The 18,943-nt window shown below is 39.7% G+C and overlaps 1 protein-coding gene across 3 annotated transcripts in view; it reads right to left on the bottom strand.

The window, feature by feature from the left end:
• Positions 1-2,047: 2,047 nt before the first annotated feature.
• The window catches only part of LOC146314286 (E3 ubiquitin-protein ligase RNF19A), a 35,742-nt gene continuing 18,846 nt past the window's right edge, over positions 2,048-18,943 (bottom strand). Inside the window, exons 4-10 of one of the 3 annotated variants that reach the window (XM_084737968.1) lie at positions 14,033-14,238; positions 13,760-13,907; positions 10,785-10,947; positions 10,369-10,483; positions 5,891-6,022; positions 3,982-4,255; positions 2,048-3,348 (exon numbers count right to left, since the gene is read on the bottom strand). In XM_084737968.1, coding sequence (XP_084594094.1) covers positions 3,027-3,348; positions 3,982-4,255; positions 5,891-6,022; positions 10,369-10,483; positions 10,785-10,947; positions 13,760-13,907; positions 14,033-14,238 — 1,360 coding nt within the window. In that variant the 3' untranslated portion in view covers positions 2,048-3,026. The remainder of the gene's footprint in view (positions 3,349-3,981; positions 4,256-5,890; positions 6,023-10,368; positions 10,484-10,784; positions 10,948-13,759; positions 13,908-14,032; positions 14,239-18,943) is intronic. The other 2 variants (XM_084737970.1, XM_084737969.1) reach the window with 2 other exon arrangements.

Here is an 18,943-nt window from a genome sequence, read left to right as displayed (position 1 = left end):
TAACTATTAGAAACTATGGATATATTTTTTAAAATCAATAAATCAATAAATGAAGAATTATGGGCATCCTGATGACCTGGTAAACCATGGCGGTGGTTCCCAACCTGGTGGTCAGGGCACCCACAAAGGGTCACATGATGATTAACAGGAGAGAAAAGCTACACAAATTTATCTTTTCAGACTTTCCTCTTTGTTTTTTTTCTGGATCATATCACTTTGGAAAAATATTCAAATAACATAAAAGAAACGTGTTGAACTAGACTTACAGCCACTTACAAGAGGAGATTTAAAAAGTCACAAGCCAAATGTTTGGGAACCACTTATCTAAGATGATTATCATAACCTGTCAGGTTCCAGTCTGTACTTCTAATGTGAAGCTGTAGGCTATTTGGGGGGGGGGGGGGGGGGGGGCGCCATTCCCCTTGTTAACAAAACAACCAAAATGCATCCCCCTTGGTAACTTTCCACCTCCCCTCTCCAGAGAGGTTGTTTGAAAGTTCATGCAAGTTAGACTGTTTGGCCCCGACCATGGCTCTGAAATATCAGTAGCTTAACTGCTGTGTATTGATAAATCCATGGTGCCGAAGAAGCAAACAAATTTGTAACTGTACCCTTTTCTCTCTGTCTCCCCCTTGACCGTAAAAGAACAGTCCCACCCATTTCTTCCATTTGTCCACATGCGTCATATTAGGAAACAGGGACCAACTCTCCACTTGAACTTTCACTGATGATGAATCAGTTTGTAACAGATACAAAACATGCATTGTGTCCTTCATGGTGAAATCTTTATTTAATTTCTCTCCACAACCCAGCACAGGTTATCATGTCATGTCCGAGTTCATCTCTCACAATTATTTCACACTCAGGAAGCGAAGCAGAGCACGTATAGTCATGTATTTCGCATAAATCATCTAGAAGGGGTTATTAGAGTTTAGCCTGAGGTGGCATGCTGCTGTTGTAATTTTGGTGCTCTGTGATCATTTGAGAGGGTCTTTAGTTTATATTTAATGCTCTCAGCAGCGCACAGGACTGCAGCTACACTTTACTGTGTGAGTGTGTGTGAGTGTGCATGTGTGGATCTATGTGTGTGTGTGTGTGTGTATTCATGTGTTATCCTGGATACACAGCAAGTAGTAGAATCATGCAGCTACTTTTAAAATTTAAGACTCTTCAAAAAGGTTTTGCTGCCATGTTGTTTTCACTAATGCACAAAAGTATCTGCATTAGGATGAGCATTTTTACAAACTAAAGCAATGTCGCCCTCCCATGTTTGAAAGGAAGTAGCCTCTTCAAGGCTAAAAGCTGCACTAAAATAATGCAAAAGTGACATTGCCCCTTGTCTGCTTCCATGGAAGACTGTGGATTTGAGATGAATAATTATAATTAGTGGTATTCATAAGCCCTCCGGTCAATTCAACCACTGCCATAATATCACAGAGCACTTTTTACTCCAATAAAGAACAACGGTTACAGTTTTCAGATGTCATTTTCAATCATTCTCAACTGGACTTCTTTCACAAAAGAGTAATCGAACAGTGAAGCATGCGTTGTTTGTTTCAGGTAGCCCAATTCAGGTGTGACCACAGACAGTAGAATAAGTGGATGTAGTTTCCAAGTGAAGCCAAATGTTCAGCCATTCTTTCTTATGGCCAGCAGGGGGCAACTTTGCTTGTTGCAAAAAAAACCTCTTGTGACAAAATGACCCTACTTCTCAATTGACATGACCTCAGTAGACAGTTTCCTAATGAGCTTATGGTCTTAATTGCTAGTTTCACATCTTCTCAAAACAGCATGATGTTTATTTTGCTAATTAGGGTGCCATTTTGCGTAAAACAGACAATAAAACAGGCTATGCTTTAGGGTGGGGCTACTATGTGATTAGCAAGACATTCATGAAACTGATCAAACTGTCAAACTAGACAATATTGATCACATATGGGTCAATATTTTGTTACAAAATTGCTGATTTCTTGCTTAAAATGCTTTCAGAAACCTAATTTAGTGCACTGTTTAACTGTAAAATGAGAAAGATTGCAACCCCGTTTCCAGTTACCAACGGAGCCTCCCAAAATGCAGCTCAAACTGTTAATTTAGGCAGTGTCGATCAATTATGGTTCAAGATTCTGTTACTGCATTACCTATTTCTTGCTTTAAATGTTTTTCAAAACATAGTTTAGTGTGCTGTTTAGCTGTAATACAAGAGAGATTACAACCAGGCAGGCCGCTATTAATTCCTGCCTAACAGACAAGCACCACCCAAGTCACAGTGCATCACCCACCAGTTCCATGCTCTTGTTGGTGCAGTGTATGCTCTGGTTGCAAAAACCCAAGATGGCAACCCCTATAATGCCAAAGCGGCTTCAAAACCCACAAACCAATAGGTGATGTCACAGCGGCTCCATCCACTTATTATTTTATAGTCTGTGGGCATGACCACTGCATCTTAAAATTCTGGAGACATTGTCTTTTTGGGGGAAAAAAAATCCCCCCTACCATCTTGCAGCTGGGCTTGATATTAACTCGGTGACACGACGGTTGCTAAGATTCTTAATCCCCCATGAAACAGATCATGCTCGTGAGGGTCTCATTATTTGTAAAGGGAGTGGGAGGAGGGAGGTGAGGTCACTAAAAGAAGTATAAGATGACAGCCAGACGAAGAGTCAGGGGAGTAAGGTAGTCTCTTTCAGAAAGGACAACATAGAAAAAAAAAACAGACTGAACTAGTCAGCTAACATGCTCTCAGCCACTTCTGTTTTGGATTCATTGATGTATGCTATCCTGTCTGCTTTGAAGTTTATACCCCTCCAAAATTTTATGTCATAGTCTCATGCTATTTGTTTCATACACACACTCTCACACTCTCTCATATGCTCTCTCTAAACCCGTGTCTTCGTTAAGAGGCTGGAGCTAGAAGGCAACTGGTGGGAGGGCCTGTCTTAGAAGCAGGAGGTGGCCTTGGACAACAATTTTCAGGTCAGTCTGGTGACACGTTGGCTCACGGATTTGTTTATTTCCATAAAACCTGACTAATCTTCAACCAAGTACAAAGCCTGCATCAGAGGACCTCGTACACCATCTACTTCAAAGACTGGGTAAACTGTCCCTTCGTATCCTGCTCCTGCTCCTCCTGGTTTCTCTCTTCCCTCCTGCTCCTTTCCTTCTCCTCCTCCCCCCTCTTGTCTGTCTTCCAGTTCTGAGGCACACAGGTAGTCTTGGAACTGGGACTGCGAGTGTCCCAGGGACTCCACTGACAAGCTTCGGCTAGACAGGATGCTACTTAGGCTGGACTGGCGACCGCCTCTGGGATGGGTCTCGATTTCCACACGGACCTCAATATTGGTCCCTTCCCTATGGTGACAGTAGAAACACATAAAGAAATCAATGCAAAGGTGCCAGGCAATCAAAATGTGTCTGACTTGAGAGTTATGTGGTTAAACTAAGGTGCTATCTATTAGGTTTCCAAAAAACAATTACAGTACAAGAGTCTACAGTTATGATAGCAGCTTTCTAATGTCGTGTTGCTTTGAGCTAAATGCAAACATGCTCAAAATGACATTGCTAATGCTGATGCATGTTCACCATCTTAGTTTTTTGACCTGATGGTGGTGCTATATAAATTGACAGATTTTCCCTAATTGTAGGCAGTAGAGAGTGAGAACTTTTTTTAACCTGTAAATTATTGTACAGTATTTTTAACATTTAAATCAGCTAATAATATCAAGCCCAATCAGCAACCAGGATTTTTTTTATTGAATGCCTACAACACAACCTTTGACCCACTGTCCAAATAATGGGACATCACTGAACTGACAGCAATGTAAGCTAGCAGCTAGCTAGTACCAAAAAGGATGACATAAGGCAAAAATAGCCAGTGGTGAATACCACATTGTGGACAATTAGCTTTTAATAGTTTCAAACTATGCACAAAATATAAGGAGAAGATTAGAAAGAGGAAAGAAGAGAGAAAGAGGCAACCTTTACCTCAAAGGAAGCGCTTGTGTGTCATCGAGCTTGCTGTCAGGCACAATAACAACCTTGCAGTCTGATTGGCTGTCCTGCTGGGTGTATCCATGGTGTTTTGTGGCTTCATCCAATTCCTCATAGCTATCTAGCTCCGGGGGCGTGGTCGTGCTCGTACTGGGGAGGACGCCCACTTCCTGTACACTGACTCTGACTTCCTGGACGCTGGTGTCGCTGAGTGGCAGGTTGTTCTGACCCGTCCAGTGGTCACTGACTACATGAGAGAATAGAAGATCTATAAGAGAAGTTGAAACTTCATCAGATCAGGCCGTGCTTTGGAGCAAAAATTACATTTCAACTAGTGCTCATGCAGACTTAAAGGGACAGTTCTGATTATTTGAAGTGGGGTTGTATGAGGTACTTATTGATACTCAGTGTATTACCTACAGTTGATGGTGGTCAACATGGCCCCTGTCTGGAGAACTAGTAGAGAGAACTACTGGCAAAGAAGCTAAGCAATGTACAGCTGTGGACAGGATCAGCACCAAACATATTTAAACACTTAAAAAATACCAGTTTAAGTGTACCTTATACTCCAATCTCCTATTGCACACCAGAGTTGCTGGTCTACCGCTGCGTTGATCTGTTAGTTTGTTCATGTTATTGTCTGATTCAGAGAAACAGAATTAACCTTTCCAACAAACTAACCGATGGAGGCAGTGGTAGACCAGCAGCTGCTGGGTTCTGCAAGATAAAATGACTGATTCCACCAGTGGAGTTTGGTTGGTTTGCAGAGAGCAATATTTGGCTTGTATAACAGCAGTTTCTCCACAGAAAAGGCTGTCTGACAGCAAGGTAAAACGGCGAAGATATTCAAAATATAGCACACACTGATATCTTGTTTTTTTTAGGTGGGTCACTTAAATCCATTTTGCTGTTGACCATGTCCACAGCAGAACATTGCTTAGCTTCCTGTACCCAGACTTCTGTTTCCACAAATTGGGGACATGTCAACCGCCATCTACAGTAGGTAATACACTAAGTATGGATAAGTAGAAGTGAAGTAACCCCACTTCAAATAATCCTAAGTATCCATTTAAGAGCCCTTAATTTAAGTTAACTACACAGTTGTTATTAAAGGAATAGCTCCATAATTTGGCATAAATGCTTATGTGCTTTCCTGTTTTGTTTATTATATAAAGCCCAGGAGATTATTGGCTTGGCTCAGCATACAAAAAAACAGCAAGTCTGGCTCTCACCAACAACTAGCACCTCTAAAGCTTACTGAAAACTGCACTGAATTTTGTTTGTTTGAACCAGTACAAATACTAACAGTTACTTTCTTGGGTCTTGTTGTCACTGCCAAGCAACGAGTCTAGACTACGGGAATTTACTGTGCCTGGCTGATGCTCATCAAGAAATATTTCTAGCACTGGACGCCACATAAAACCACAGCTTGGCCTTTTTATATTACTGTTTGTGTACAGATAAAACAAAACGAGCTCCAACATACTAATTACTGAGCTTTAGAGCTGCTGGCTTTGTGAACTTTAGACAGAGCCAGGCAAGCTGGTTCCCTGTGCTTCCAGTCTTCATGCTAAACCAAAAGGCCGCAACCATATTGATATGTAATTGTAGGATAAATGCAAGTCTTACCAATGATACTAATTAAGTGTAGTTTAGTGTCCATTTAGTGAGCATTATGCACAATAACAGCACACGGACTCTGTTTGACTAAATGGAACACAAACTTAGTTAATACCACTGATAACATCTGTGTCTTCTCTACTATTTCATTACAGTATGGCTGCTTTGAAAAAGCCCTATTGCCACCTGGCTTCAACTCTATGGTTAGTGATTTTCTCAAGAAAAAAAGCAAATAAACATACGTCCCAGAATGCAAAACTATTCCTTTAAACTCTGTACTCACAGCTGGCTAAGTCTTCCAACTGGATTTTGTGTGTTTCAGGGGGCTCACTCTGCGGTCGACACCAACCATTCCTACAGAGTGACATGGGCACGACCCCATAGACATACGTCAGCATTAGCGGCACCCCGACACCTGTAGGACAACAGAAAAGTACGAGAAACCAATTCATAATGTGGTTCTCATAGTTATTTTCTAGAGTTAGTGCCACAATATATTTTAATGACTTAATAAGCTGCAATCATTGCATAAAAATAAGCTTATAACCTATGACCTTTGCAAAACATTAGCATATAATAAATACAGTATGCATGATTCATTGTAACAGCACCACACAGAGGCCCCAGAAAAATGCACCAGTTCCTGAATGAATGGATTTTGGTGTTATTTTTGGCATTAAAGAAAAAAGATGCACAGTTATAGGGGAAAAAATGAACTTCAGTGAAGTTGGGAGGCTCACAAGGTTAGGCTTCAAAAATACTAGACTTCCCTTAATGCAACAGAATATCGTCTTTTGGTAGACCTTTCTGTTTCTGTGTCAATTTAGTCTCCTAGCCCAAATCAAGTGAGGCAACTTCAGTAAATTCATCGGACTTAACAAAGCTGTTCCACAGAGCCACAGCTGATTTTGCAGGCTTGATCATTCTGACTAATACATGCACTTTTATGTTTTGAGTTTAAGACATGTTAAATTCATGGAATACGCCTTTAAATGGGCAGTTCACCCAAAAATACATACTTTCATTCCCCTGGCCTGTTGTGCCAGTAATCCATCATGATTGTTTTGGTGTGAGTAGGAACTGCTTCCTTTCTTCTTTCTGTCTACTGTAGAAAGAAAATAGTTGCTAATGAAACTGCTTACAATTAAGTCTATGGATTATGTTGAGTGACCAGGTCAGGAGAGACATTGCTGTTAAGTCTTTCAAATATAATTTTTGGCACTTCAAGCACTACAAGCTGATCGCAATTTAGTACCATTATGTTTTACATCTCGACAGCTAATATCTCCAAAACTAATTTGATTTTGTTTATTTTTATTTTGCTTTGTTGATATTTTGTACTGATTTTGTGTCATGTTTGAATTTCTAGTCTTTTGTGTGGACCCCAGAAAAAGTAGTTGTCACTGCAGTAATAACTAATGGGGTTCCTAAATAAAATAAGTAAGTAAAATAAAAGTCTAGAGGAACAGATATCGCTACATATGTTTTTTTTTTGGTTTTTTTTTTAGATGAACTTCCCCTTTAAACTGCTTTATTTATCATCATATTACTGCAATGCCCTGAGAAAACTTCTGTTTAAAACTGACATGACTTGACATTACCCAAAACAAACACAGGGGGGAGCCCCTCCTGCTTCACTGTGGACTACACACACAACAAAGTTGCTGAAGCACACTGATTTATGAAGGTATTCTTGGTATCTTAACCTCCATATTTATGCAATTTTGTTTTTCTAAATAATGCTGGGAACTATTGCCTGCGCTCCAGGAACTTGTATCTCCTATTCTATGTTATGTTTTTAATTCTAATCATTTTTATCTACTGCATATCTGTTTTGACATGACATGTAATGGTATAATTATTGCTGTTATTTTATTATTCTTATTTCATCCCTTTGCTCTCATGTGCTTTGTGAAGCTTGATTATTGTCTTCATATTTTATCTAATTCATTGCAGGTCTGTGATGTATGTTTTGAAATATCTATGTTTTGTGTTCCAAGTGGTGCTGCTTTGTTTTCCAGGACATTTCCTTAATAATTAAAATTTTATGAAAATATGTATTTAGCAAAGCAAAACAGCAACCTGTTTGATGCAAGAAATGACTGAATTTACATAGTTATTTCAAAGTTTGGTTATTATTATTATTATTATTATTAGTTAATCTGTTTTATTTTCTTAGAATTTTGACAAAACAATAAAGTAGTAAATGAAGTGTTCGCTATGGATAATCCATCTAATATAAAGTCAAAATAAGAGAGTGTGCAGTGCATATTTACTCTAGCAAAGCCCACTGTATTTCCACTCTCCTTCATAACCTTCACAAAAGTACTTTCAACAAGCCCCCAAACTCGATGTGCAGCAGCCTCCCTGTGCTGTATGATTATGCAACCTGTGATTGAGATAGGAATTCGGGAACACAAAGCAGAGTGCCGACTAAACAAAGGGACATCATTAACACAGCGGGAAAACTGGGACGCTATTGACTCAGCAACAGGGTGAAACCAGGGCAAGAGGATGAGCCTGCCAGCCACACAGAAAGAGAGGAGTGAACGCGAGAGGCTGTTCGTGTGTGTGTGCGTGTGTGTGAGAGAGTGAGTCAAAAAGAGAAACAACAAGACAGGGAGCCGTGACTGAAATATGAGAAACAAAATATCATTTGTAGCACAATGAGGGCAGAAAACCGAACAGATATGATAAAACATACGGCAGAGAGGGAGTGAAAACACAGAGAGAAAAATGAGACAGGGATGCAAGCAGCAGGGTGGATATGCAGGGGTAGGAGGTGAGGCTGAAGAGTACAGTGCAGCTAAATGCGTCTTAGTGTGTGTGTGTGTGTGTGTGTGTGTGTGTGTGTGTGTGTGTGTGTGTGTGTGTGTGTGTGTGTGTGTGTGTGTGTGCAGAGGGAGGGCCTGTCAGTGTGTGGTACACTGATGGTTGTGATACTGCAGAGGGAAGCTGAGAGGCTGCTGAAGCCTTAAGGATTCCTGTAACAGCCGTGGAGGTTACCTACAGCAGGAAGTGGCATGAGTCACCAATATGCTGCTTTGCACTGTGTGTGTGTGTGTGTGTGTGTGTGTGTGTGTGTGTGTGTGTGTGTGTGTGTGTGTGTGTGTGTGTGGTAAGGACATCAAATGATATGTTTGCAGACATCTCTTACTCATGATTTTATTAAAGGAACAGTTTGACATATGGATGCACAATAAGTATAAGGGCTGATAAATCATTGTCAGAAAACGGGAAATTCATATTATTGGTTAGTATTTTTCGATAATGAAATTATTAAAGTATAATGTACAGTAAGCAGGTCATTATTGCAAAATAAGCCCAGACAGGGTGATGCAGAACCCCGAGGGGTCTTGCATCATCCTGTAGGTGTTTATTTAACAATAATGACCTGGTCACTTCACATTATCCTGCCGATTGTGTTGTTACTTAAATAAACTAAAATAATTTAACACAAAATATTAATTTTAAAATTATTCTGCATATCTAAAAGTGATGTTAAAACTCCTCGAGAGACCATGACAAGAACTGCGTCCATAGCAACAGTGTTGCCATGGACAGAAATAAAAAACCTTCATATCAAATAATATAAATATTGGCTATTATACTATAGTGGAAACTTACAGTGACCAGTCTGTTCGGGTCAAATTGATCACTGCAAGCAAATGAGTATTATAAGTGTGTTTTTTGTTTGTTTTTGTTTATTGTTCATGCAGATTACCATTTAATTGACATTTGTATATTTATTACATGAATATAAAGTAATGAAACAGACAGTTAAGCTATTATTAGCTATTATTGACTGTTTCAAAATACATTATTCAAATTACTGTAAACTCTCTGGCTTGGTTCTGGCAGTTTGTCACTGGTTTTTCAGCGAGAGAAAAATAACTATTTATCCCATTATGATTTCAGAGTGCACGCACCAGCTGCCTCAGATAGCAGCTGGAAGTGTGTGAGTATCATGGTACGTAAAAAAGTGGAAAAAATGACTGTTGTTTTAAATTGTTTTTCACATGTATGTATGTATGTATGTATGTATGTAAGTGTTTTCATTAACTACAAAAAAGAAGAACATTTGAGAAGTCAGAACTGTTCTTTGTTTTGGTGTAATAGTGATGTCAGTTAGATTTGGTTCCATCAGAGCTGTGGAATATTAAATTGTCCATCCAACTTCTTTTTAAAATACAAGTATGTGAAAGAAAATCTGTTTTCTCGTGCAAAGCTAAGTCACCTTGTTATTCTCTGTTGCATCATATTTAGCGTATACCTGAGGGTGGTATCAATTTTCTTCTCCAACTCTCAGCAAGAAAACAGTATTCTTTATATTTCTTCATATTTCTTTAGGTTTAGAATCGTGTGCTTAGCATGTGAAAAGATTTGTCTCTCTTGTTGATCCTTACTCATTTTTATGGGGGGGATTATCAGGGACACTCCAAAGCCAGCAGCCAGTGTGCTGCTTAAACCCATTTGGATCATCTTTATCTATAATGACTTTTTGATCCAAATAAATACTGCCCTCAGATACTAGAAATGTTGATAAAACTGCAGCTTTATTATCATTTAAATTAGCAAATCTCTACGGTGTCTGACACACTACTTTGTTTCAGGATATTGTGGCGATTTTATCACCTTTCTTTAAATCAACTTCTACAAGAAATTCACAATTAGTTCTGCAAAAACAAGCTCACTTTATGCTTCAGTTCCTCCTCTCTGTGTGCAGGACAGGAGGTGGTCACGTTGTCGTTTGCTTCTTACCCACAGTGACAGCTGCTATGACCGGCGACACAAACACTGACATCATCACCCCACTCGCCACAGTCAAGTAGTGCTTACTTCCTGAGATATTGTTTTTCTTACAGCGACCATGGACCTGGAAGGTAATAAATAAAACATTGATTAGATAATGGAAATTTCATTTATCCCTTGTTGTTGTTCTCAGTCTAAGCAACCACTTATTCCTGTCACTAATTCATGTCCACTAATAAAACAGCCTGTGAAACCGGTGCAAGTTATCACAGAGCTCTAAATAAATACAGACAGATGAAAATATTCACATTTAATGAATATTAAGTACACATTTGGGCTGTCTTTGCTGTCACATTAACTCAACCTGACACTAACAAAGTAACTAGTTATTTGACATGACACAGGGTTTACTGACTGCGCTGTACCTTGCGACCCATGTAGATTGGTATGCCCACAATGATGACTGGGATGGCAATGCCTGCTATAAGAGAGATGACCACCGGTGCTCCGAGCAACATGCCCACCTGCCACAGAACCTTGCGGGTTTGAGACCATGGCTTCTTCCCCCAGAATGTACATCCTGAAGGACTGAGACACGCAGGAGACACAACAAAACAGATCAGACGGGAGTTCAAAGTATTATTATTCAGACAGTAAATGGTTCACATTAAAACATGAGCTCTATGAGCGGCCGTCTCCTTCTGTCATGAAAACTACTGGATGGACTGCCATGACGTTTTGTACATTCATGAGCCCCTGAGGAGGAACCCTACTGACTTTGATGATCATCAGACTTTCATCATAGCTCCAACCTGAGACAGACATTTTTGGTTTTCAGTTAAATATCTTGACAACTATTGGGTGGACTGCAGTAAAATTTGCTACAGATATTCAACATCCACAGAGGATAAAATCTCATCACCTTATTGATCACCTTCATTTTTATCTAGTGCCGTCATCAGGTCAAAAATTGAATTTGTTCGCATACTTTGCTTTATGACCAAGTACCTCCAAACTAATAGAACTATTTTTAGTGCTAATGTCTGTGGGTACATAGTTATACAGAACACACCCACACAGATTTTGAAATTATTTTTTTCCTGCTCAAGGTAAATTTTACAAGTATAAAAACTCCACGGATAAAAAAATCATAATAGAAAGAGTCATAGCCGACTTTGTTTGCAGTTCAATGTGTCCTGTCAACAGTTTTACAGATGTCTCTTTTATAATGGTGGCCTATGGGGGAAAATGCTTTATGCGTCAAATTTTCACTGCAAGACCACGAGTGGCCACTGGGAAAAACTGGCAACAAGGTTGAGCGACAATGACCCCTCTTGTTCTAGTGTCTATGTCTATAATTTAGCCACCAAAACTACTAGGTTACCTTTAGCCACAAAAACTAATTACTAGCCACAAATAGTACTTGGGTAGTTTGAGCCACAAAAATTACTTATCATTAGCTACAAAAACTACTTGAATAGACTTGTTAGCTCTAACCTCAAACCTAGGCCTGCTTGGTCAGATTTAGCCACAAACACTACTTGGTTAGTTTTAGCCACATAAATGTGTTAGCTTTAGCCACAAAAACTGCTTGATTGGTTTTATCCACAAAAAGTGCTGGGTAGGTTTAGAAAGGATCGAAGTTTGGGTTCGAGTACGTTAAACCAGGAAGTTATCTCAGTGGGTGGGTCATGTAGTCTGAGAGGCCTCAGATAGACCCTTCTGTTTTCGGTTTTATCCGGACTTCATTCTTAAAATCTACACAGTCAGTACGTGTACGCTCCGAAAGACACACTCAAAATCATCTGTTGCTATGATGACAAAAGTATTACCATCATCATGAAGGACATGAACTTTCTTTCATGAAGCCACATCCAACTCAGACACAAACATAATACAATTTTGAATGATTATTTTTTAATAACCACATAAAATAAACGAGTACTGTCGGGACAACATGACAGCATTAACTGTCTGCCTCATTGCTGTCATTACATCATTACCCAAACTGATGACCTCATCTGCATTTATCATTTTAGACTTAAATCACCGTCATTTACAGCTACCATTCACACACTCATTTGTCTTACACACTGCTGTTAAACAAATGAAAAAGTCAGGTGATTTAAGCCTTTTTATGAGGATTTAATTCTCTGTCTCTTTCTATGACATCAGGAACAAACTGCTTCTTTATTTTAGTACCAGCCTTTGGTGTTGTGATGTAATTCTAACTGTCAGAGAAAGCAGTGCAACACTGACTAATGCTGTTAGGTCTTAATGAAGCAGCAATTAACTTGTAGGAACAGCAGTGACAAAATAAGCAACACAAATACCACCTCAGGGCGAAGCTGTTTCTCAAAGCGTTCGCTTGTATCCCAGCAGCAAATGTCACTTTGAGGTTCTAAAAGCCTGAGAGGGGTGAATTACTGTGAGATATTAAGGCTGTGCTCTGTTGCTCAGAACTGGCAGTTTTGCAGTGAGATGCTAAAAGCTTTGCCCTTCTACAGGACGTTCATTGTAATTTGCAGCATGAAAGACTGACAGGGACTAGGGGAGGCGGAGAAAAGGTGTGAAAAGTCAATGCGGCTCATGCAGCCAGACAAAAACTGCCTCTCTCATCTGACGCATGCATCAACACATGCGTCAGGCAAAAGAACCCAAGACATGAAAATGATCAATACATGAAAAGTTCATACATATCTACACCTTTCATACGCTGTGGTTATAAAAGGATCTTGGCCAGCAGAAAGATCATTTTCTAGCTAGTCTTGTAGCTTGGGTTACATATTCTGCCGCATGGAAATATGGAGGCAGATAGAGCTGATTAATTGATGACAAGTCAGCAGTGACTCCCTGACTGGGTATTGCTTTAAAGTGTACAAATGGAGTAAAGGTGTGAACACAGGTGTACTATTGTTAGTGAAGCTGGTGTTTGTCCTTTGGGAAGAGCTGAAATGGTTCAGTGTCTAACATTTGCCAGAGTTGGACTGGTGCCACCAAGCATTTTCTCACCTCATGCTGCTGTGAGACTAGGATCAAATTCTGCTGCTCTTTCGCTTATGTTTTTGTGCAGTACTCTCACTGTATATGTCCCAAATACCAAGATGGTTCATTGTAGGACTGATTAGTTTCATGATCAAAATTATTTTACCAATTTTACCTTGCCCAAAACTGAAATATGATCAATTTACAACCAGACAGACACAGCAAAACCTCACATTTAAAGGACCAGTGTGTATGATTTAGTGGTATTTAGCAGTGAGGTTGTGAATTGCAAAGAAAAGAAAGAAAAGAGAGCGTGTCCAGGCAAAATTGTCAGTCTGTTCCACATGTAAATAAAATTGCATGGTTTTGTTAGACGTTGGCATTTGTTTTGGTGTTTTAATGTGTTTGTGAGTACCTGAGGTAGTGCACGTCGGTGATCTCCTGCATACACAGCCAGCAGAACTGACAGGCACACACAGTGCAGTTCATACGGTTACAGCTGCCATCATTGGTCTTCATGATGTAGGCACCACAGCGAGGGCACGCTTTGATCTCCTCTGCATCTTCAACAACAGAGTCAGTGAGTCAGGGCTGACCACACGCTCAGCAATTTATTAAGTACTCGTGATCACCTCAAAAAAAACACTGATTTCTACGTTCAGAAGAAAGACAAGAAAGAAGGTCTCACCTGCTCCGGGTTCTTCATTGAAGACGTACAGGGTGGAGGCATCATTGCCACCTGACGTGTGGCGGGCCCGCTGGCGCCGGGCCTGGTCACACGTCTGGTTGGGGTGCCACAGCTGCCGACAGTGGTAGCAGAACTCCGTGTCACATCCATCTCGACCACAGCTCAGCTTGGGACACTCCGCACAGCCGTAAGCTATCACTGCATAGCTGTGGACAGATAAAAATGACAGAACGGACAATGTGATTAATTGATCCCTGAAGGGGAATGTTTGGTTGTCAGGATACCACAGCATGCGGGTATTATGAAGGTTTAAATACAGGCGCTTTCCCTGCTCACAATTCCATGTATTCAGCTGACATTTTCACAGTTTCATACATGTAGTGCCAGATTTCGAAAATTACAAGAACTGCAGTACCTTTTGACCGTTTGAATTCCGAACTCTATAATCTCCCATGTTAAATACCCCATTAAGAGAGTGAAGTGATATGCCATCCAATATAGTAAACTGAGATGAGTGCATATATTCACAGCAGCATTTTTCTGTTTGACAAAAAAACCCAGACATTTTTAGGAAAAGTCAGGCAACAGTAGCATTGTTTTTTAAATTCAACAAAGGTTTTGCTCATATAAAATGACTTGTGGCCGTTCTCATGTGAAATATTTGGTTGATTGAGGGGAACGTATAAAAAGCTGCAGAAAATCTCTCATCAATGGCTCGATCTCCTTGTATAGTTCATCTGTTCAGCCTGGTGAAGCGCACTGAATCGTTCATTGTCGTCGTTGCTCACAAACAGCACATTTGTTGACTGTGTGCCTCAGTGAGTCCCAATTCAAAGAGAGATACGACTATCTGTGGGACAGGTTTCCAGAGTTCAACACCTGAACCAGAAATAATTCCATCCTCAGATCTCAAGCAGTCATTATGATGATAACAAGGAGCCTGATACCTGTGGACCTGATCTCACTCCTCAGAGGGGACATTAACATAAATTTTAATATTCAAAAGATCACGTGATTAATGATCAAATACAGGGGAAAGTAACCGTGAGAGAATCACAGGGGCCTTTAGGATCGAGGCGCTGCTGCTCTGCTGTGATGTATATGAAAAGCTCCCGTTAGGCGTTTTCCCTCAGTATCTCCAGCCTTATGTGGTTTTCAGATTTATAAGAACAGCAAATGAATCAGACAGACTGAAGGCCACACACACACACACACACACACACACACACACAGACACAGACACAGACACAGACACAGACACACACACACACACACACACATAAGAGGATAATTAGACTGCTGCTGCCTGATCCCACTTTGGTGTCGGACTAAATTTGACTGATTGTGTCTGATTCTCAAGTCAGACTCTTTTGGCTGAACAACAAAGTGAGCATAGACCTGCTCATCAATAGAAACATTCACAGGTATCAAAGGAACCAGAAATAATCGGATTATTTAGACCTTAAAAATCCTTCTACACGTCTTCATGCAAAGGTGTTTAAAGAGGTTCCAACAAAACACGAAGCTGCAGTGCTACAGGCTGCTGATATCATTCAAATCAATCGAATTTTACTTGACAGGCAGTGCTGCACTCTCATTTTTTCCAGTGTAATAGATCAGAGATAGATCAAAGTTTTACCACAGCCTTTTGGAAAAAACATCGAGAACCAGTTCCAATTAGAACCAATCAGAAAACTTGCGATTCCAAGGGAATTACTAACAAAGCTTCCAATTTGTTTACTGATACCTGCATATGTCACTTGCACTAGTTTCTGCATATAGGCAAATAAGGAAAAGCAGCACATCTTTGAATCTGACAATTATCAACATAGCTTCTAATTAAAGTGAAATAAGCATGTGACCTGTTTAGACACAGCCCCCTCCAAGAATCGGAATCGAGAATCATTAAGAACTGAAATCGATAAGTAGAATCAGAATTGTTAGAATCCAAACAACACACAACCCTAACCTTATATACTGTATATATTAATTATTAAAGTTGCTGGCAAAGACATAGTGTTAGGTGACAAAAATACTCCTCAACCCCTACCTCCAATAGTTACCCAGAGACAGAGACTAGAAATCCAAGCTGAAACAGCCTGTAGTTCTTCCTGAACACGAGCTACAGCACTGTGACATCACTGGTGCCAGAAGAACAAGAGATTTTGCAGAAGGGGAACTCAGCTTTTCTACTCAGTATAGCAACACTGAGGAATTTACTGCTTCAACATTTACCATGATCCCTGACTACACATTCACATACAAAGTGCCCATTTATCCCTTTAAACATTCTTATAAGCAGAAGAATGCCTGCACACTCTCTCTTTTCTTTCATAAACATAATCCTGAATCTTTGAATATGAACATATTTTTAATCTCAAAAGTTCAACTGCAGGACACAAGATAACTCCTCTGTCACTGAAAAGTTAATTTTCAGAGTATGTGTGAGCGGGAGGTCTCAAGTTTTCACATCACACTTGGCTTATAGTTGTGATGTAACTGAATCATGCTTGTACATATATGTCTTAAGCTCTGACTTACAGTGAGCACAGATAAACTTCCCCCCCCACAGCAGATTAATGTGAAAACAGCGTCCTAATGTTAGACTCTGCTCATACATCATTCTGCACAGTGAAGTTCAAACATGCATGTGAAGCATTATAAGCAAGGCGCACTTTTCGGTGAAGGGGGGGGGGGCTTTAAAGGGACAGTTCAGCCCAAAAGCAAAACTATTTTTCCCTCAGGCCTGTAGTGTTATCTATCCATCTATACTGGGTGTGAGCTGCAGAATTTTGCCGGTGGAGGTTTCTGTCTTCTCTCAAATATAATGGAACTGCATGGCACTAATCCTGTGTCGCTCAAAGTTCAAAATAAAAAAAATAAAAATCATGACCTGGTCACTCAAAATAATCCACAGACCTTGTTGTGAGCAGGTTTCATGTGGGAACTATTTTCTTTCTAAGGTAGAATCTACCAGAACTTCTTCAGAATCTACTGTAATTATATGTATCTATACGAAATTGCTCACAAGGTCTGTAGACTATCTTTAGTAAATGGGTCATAATTTCTGAAAAGACCCTGTTTTTGAATTTTTCAAATGAAATTTCTGGGGGCCCCTGTAGCTCATACCGAGGCTATTAGTCCTCTGCAGTGGCCGCCTGTTTGACTCCCACCTGTGGCCCATTTGCTGCGTGTCATCCTCTTTCTCTCTACCCCCTTTTCTGTCATATCTTCAGCTGTCCCTATTAAATAAAGGAAAAAAATTCCCCCAAAATAAAACAAATGTATTCCAGTGCCATTTAGTCCTATTACATTGGAAAGAATGTAGACATCTCTTTGGCCGATATCTTTAAAACCCTGAAACTCGCACTAAAACAATCTAAATAGATAAACAGCACTACAGGCCAGGGGAAAAATCTGTATTTTTGATTTTGGAGTGAACTGTCCCTTTAAAGATACCACTTGCACTGTTGTGCTTTGATGCATTGTTCTCATTAGTGACTCCCTGTTTTATGTGCATCTTTTGCAGTGGTGGAAGAAGTACTGAAAGTACAAGTAAAAGTAGGAATACCACAGTGTAGAAATACTCTGATACAAGTAAAAGTCCTGCATTCAAATTGTACTTAAGTAAAAGTACAAAAGTATTAAGCATCAAAATATACTTTAAGTGCCAAAACTAGTCATTATGTGTTAATATACAAGCATCACTAGTAGTAGATGGTAAGGGTGGGGCATCATTTCAAGTACTGCTGCATAGCTTACTCCATAAAAAATGCACTGCATTAATAATCTGACTCTGCAAAGCTGCAAGTTACTAAAACTGATGAAATAAATTAAGTTTTGTAAAAAGTACAATATTAGCTTCCAAAATGTGGAGTAGAAGTACAAAGTAGCATAGACTAGAAATACTCAAGTAAAGCACAAGCTCCACAAATTAGTAATTAAGTACAGCACCTGACTAAATGTACTCTGTTACATTCCACTGATCTTGTGCCCAAGGATGAACAAGCACTGATTCATTGATCAAACCTGTGGCAGTAATGTGCCAAGAAACAAAGCAGTGCAACAGAAGAAGTTTGGCAAGAAGAGGAGTTTTAGCAGATACAAATAAAGTATCTGCAAATTTTAAAAAATAGTAATGCAAATCTTTTATGAGAAAGGAAATGCATTTAATATATTTGTTAACCCTAAGGGATAAACACAATGCTCTTTGGTGGGAAAAAAAACTAAATGTATGTTTGTATGTAAACATAACTTTGTCTGTTTACAAGAAAACTCCACAGTAGTGCAGACTATCTGATATAACTGGCATATGTTGGACAGAAGTTCAAACAGAAATGCTCTTTTTTTAAGTTATCCCTCGGCTGCACTTTTCCGAGACCAAGCTGAACAGAATCTTTCCTTCGGTCTCTGCTACGTGTGATAAGTGCAGATGGAGATGGGACCCGCCGCTGTCTTTTCTGGCCTTGCCCAAAGCTGAAGAGTTTCTGAGCTGACATTTAACATCATTTGTACAGTGACATATAAAGCAGACAGCTAATCCCTGATGGCTTTTTTTGTGATATAGTACGGCTCCAACTATGCTTTGACTCTTCCCCTGATGTTTGGTTTGTGGTCACAGCAAAAATGGTTATCCTGAGAGAGTGGAAATCAACTTTCCCCTTCTTGCTTTAAAAAATGGCTAAATTACATGGTTTCTTCCCTTTACTGATCACATTAGGAGGGAGAGGTGTATTGTGCTTTACATCCACCCATCTGTCCAGACTCATATAATGTCGTGAAGACTTTTAAATATGGAACCACAATAGTAGCCTGTAACATTGATAGAATTTAATAAAAGGTATTAAGTGTACCTTTTGACGAAATGGAAAATATCACAATACATGTGCGATTAAAGTGAATCATAAAGAA

This window comes from Lutjanus erythropterus, chromosome 15 (assembly GCF_056507025.1).
Source record: "Lutjanus erythropterus isolate fLutEry1 chromosome 15, fLutEry1.hap2, whole genome shotgun sequence".
NCBI lineage: Eukaryota > Metazoa > Chordata > Actinopteri > Lutjaniformes > Lutjanidae > Lutjanus > Lutjanus erythropterus.
This window is presented reverse-complemented; position numbering and strand designations above follow the sequence as displayed.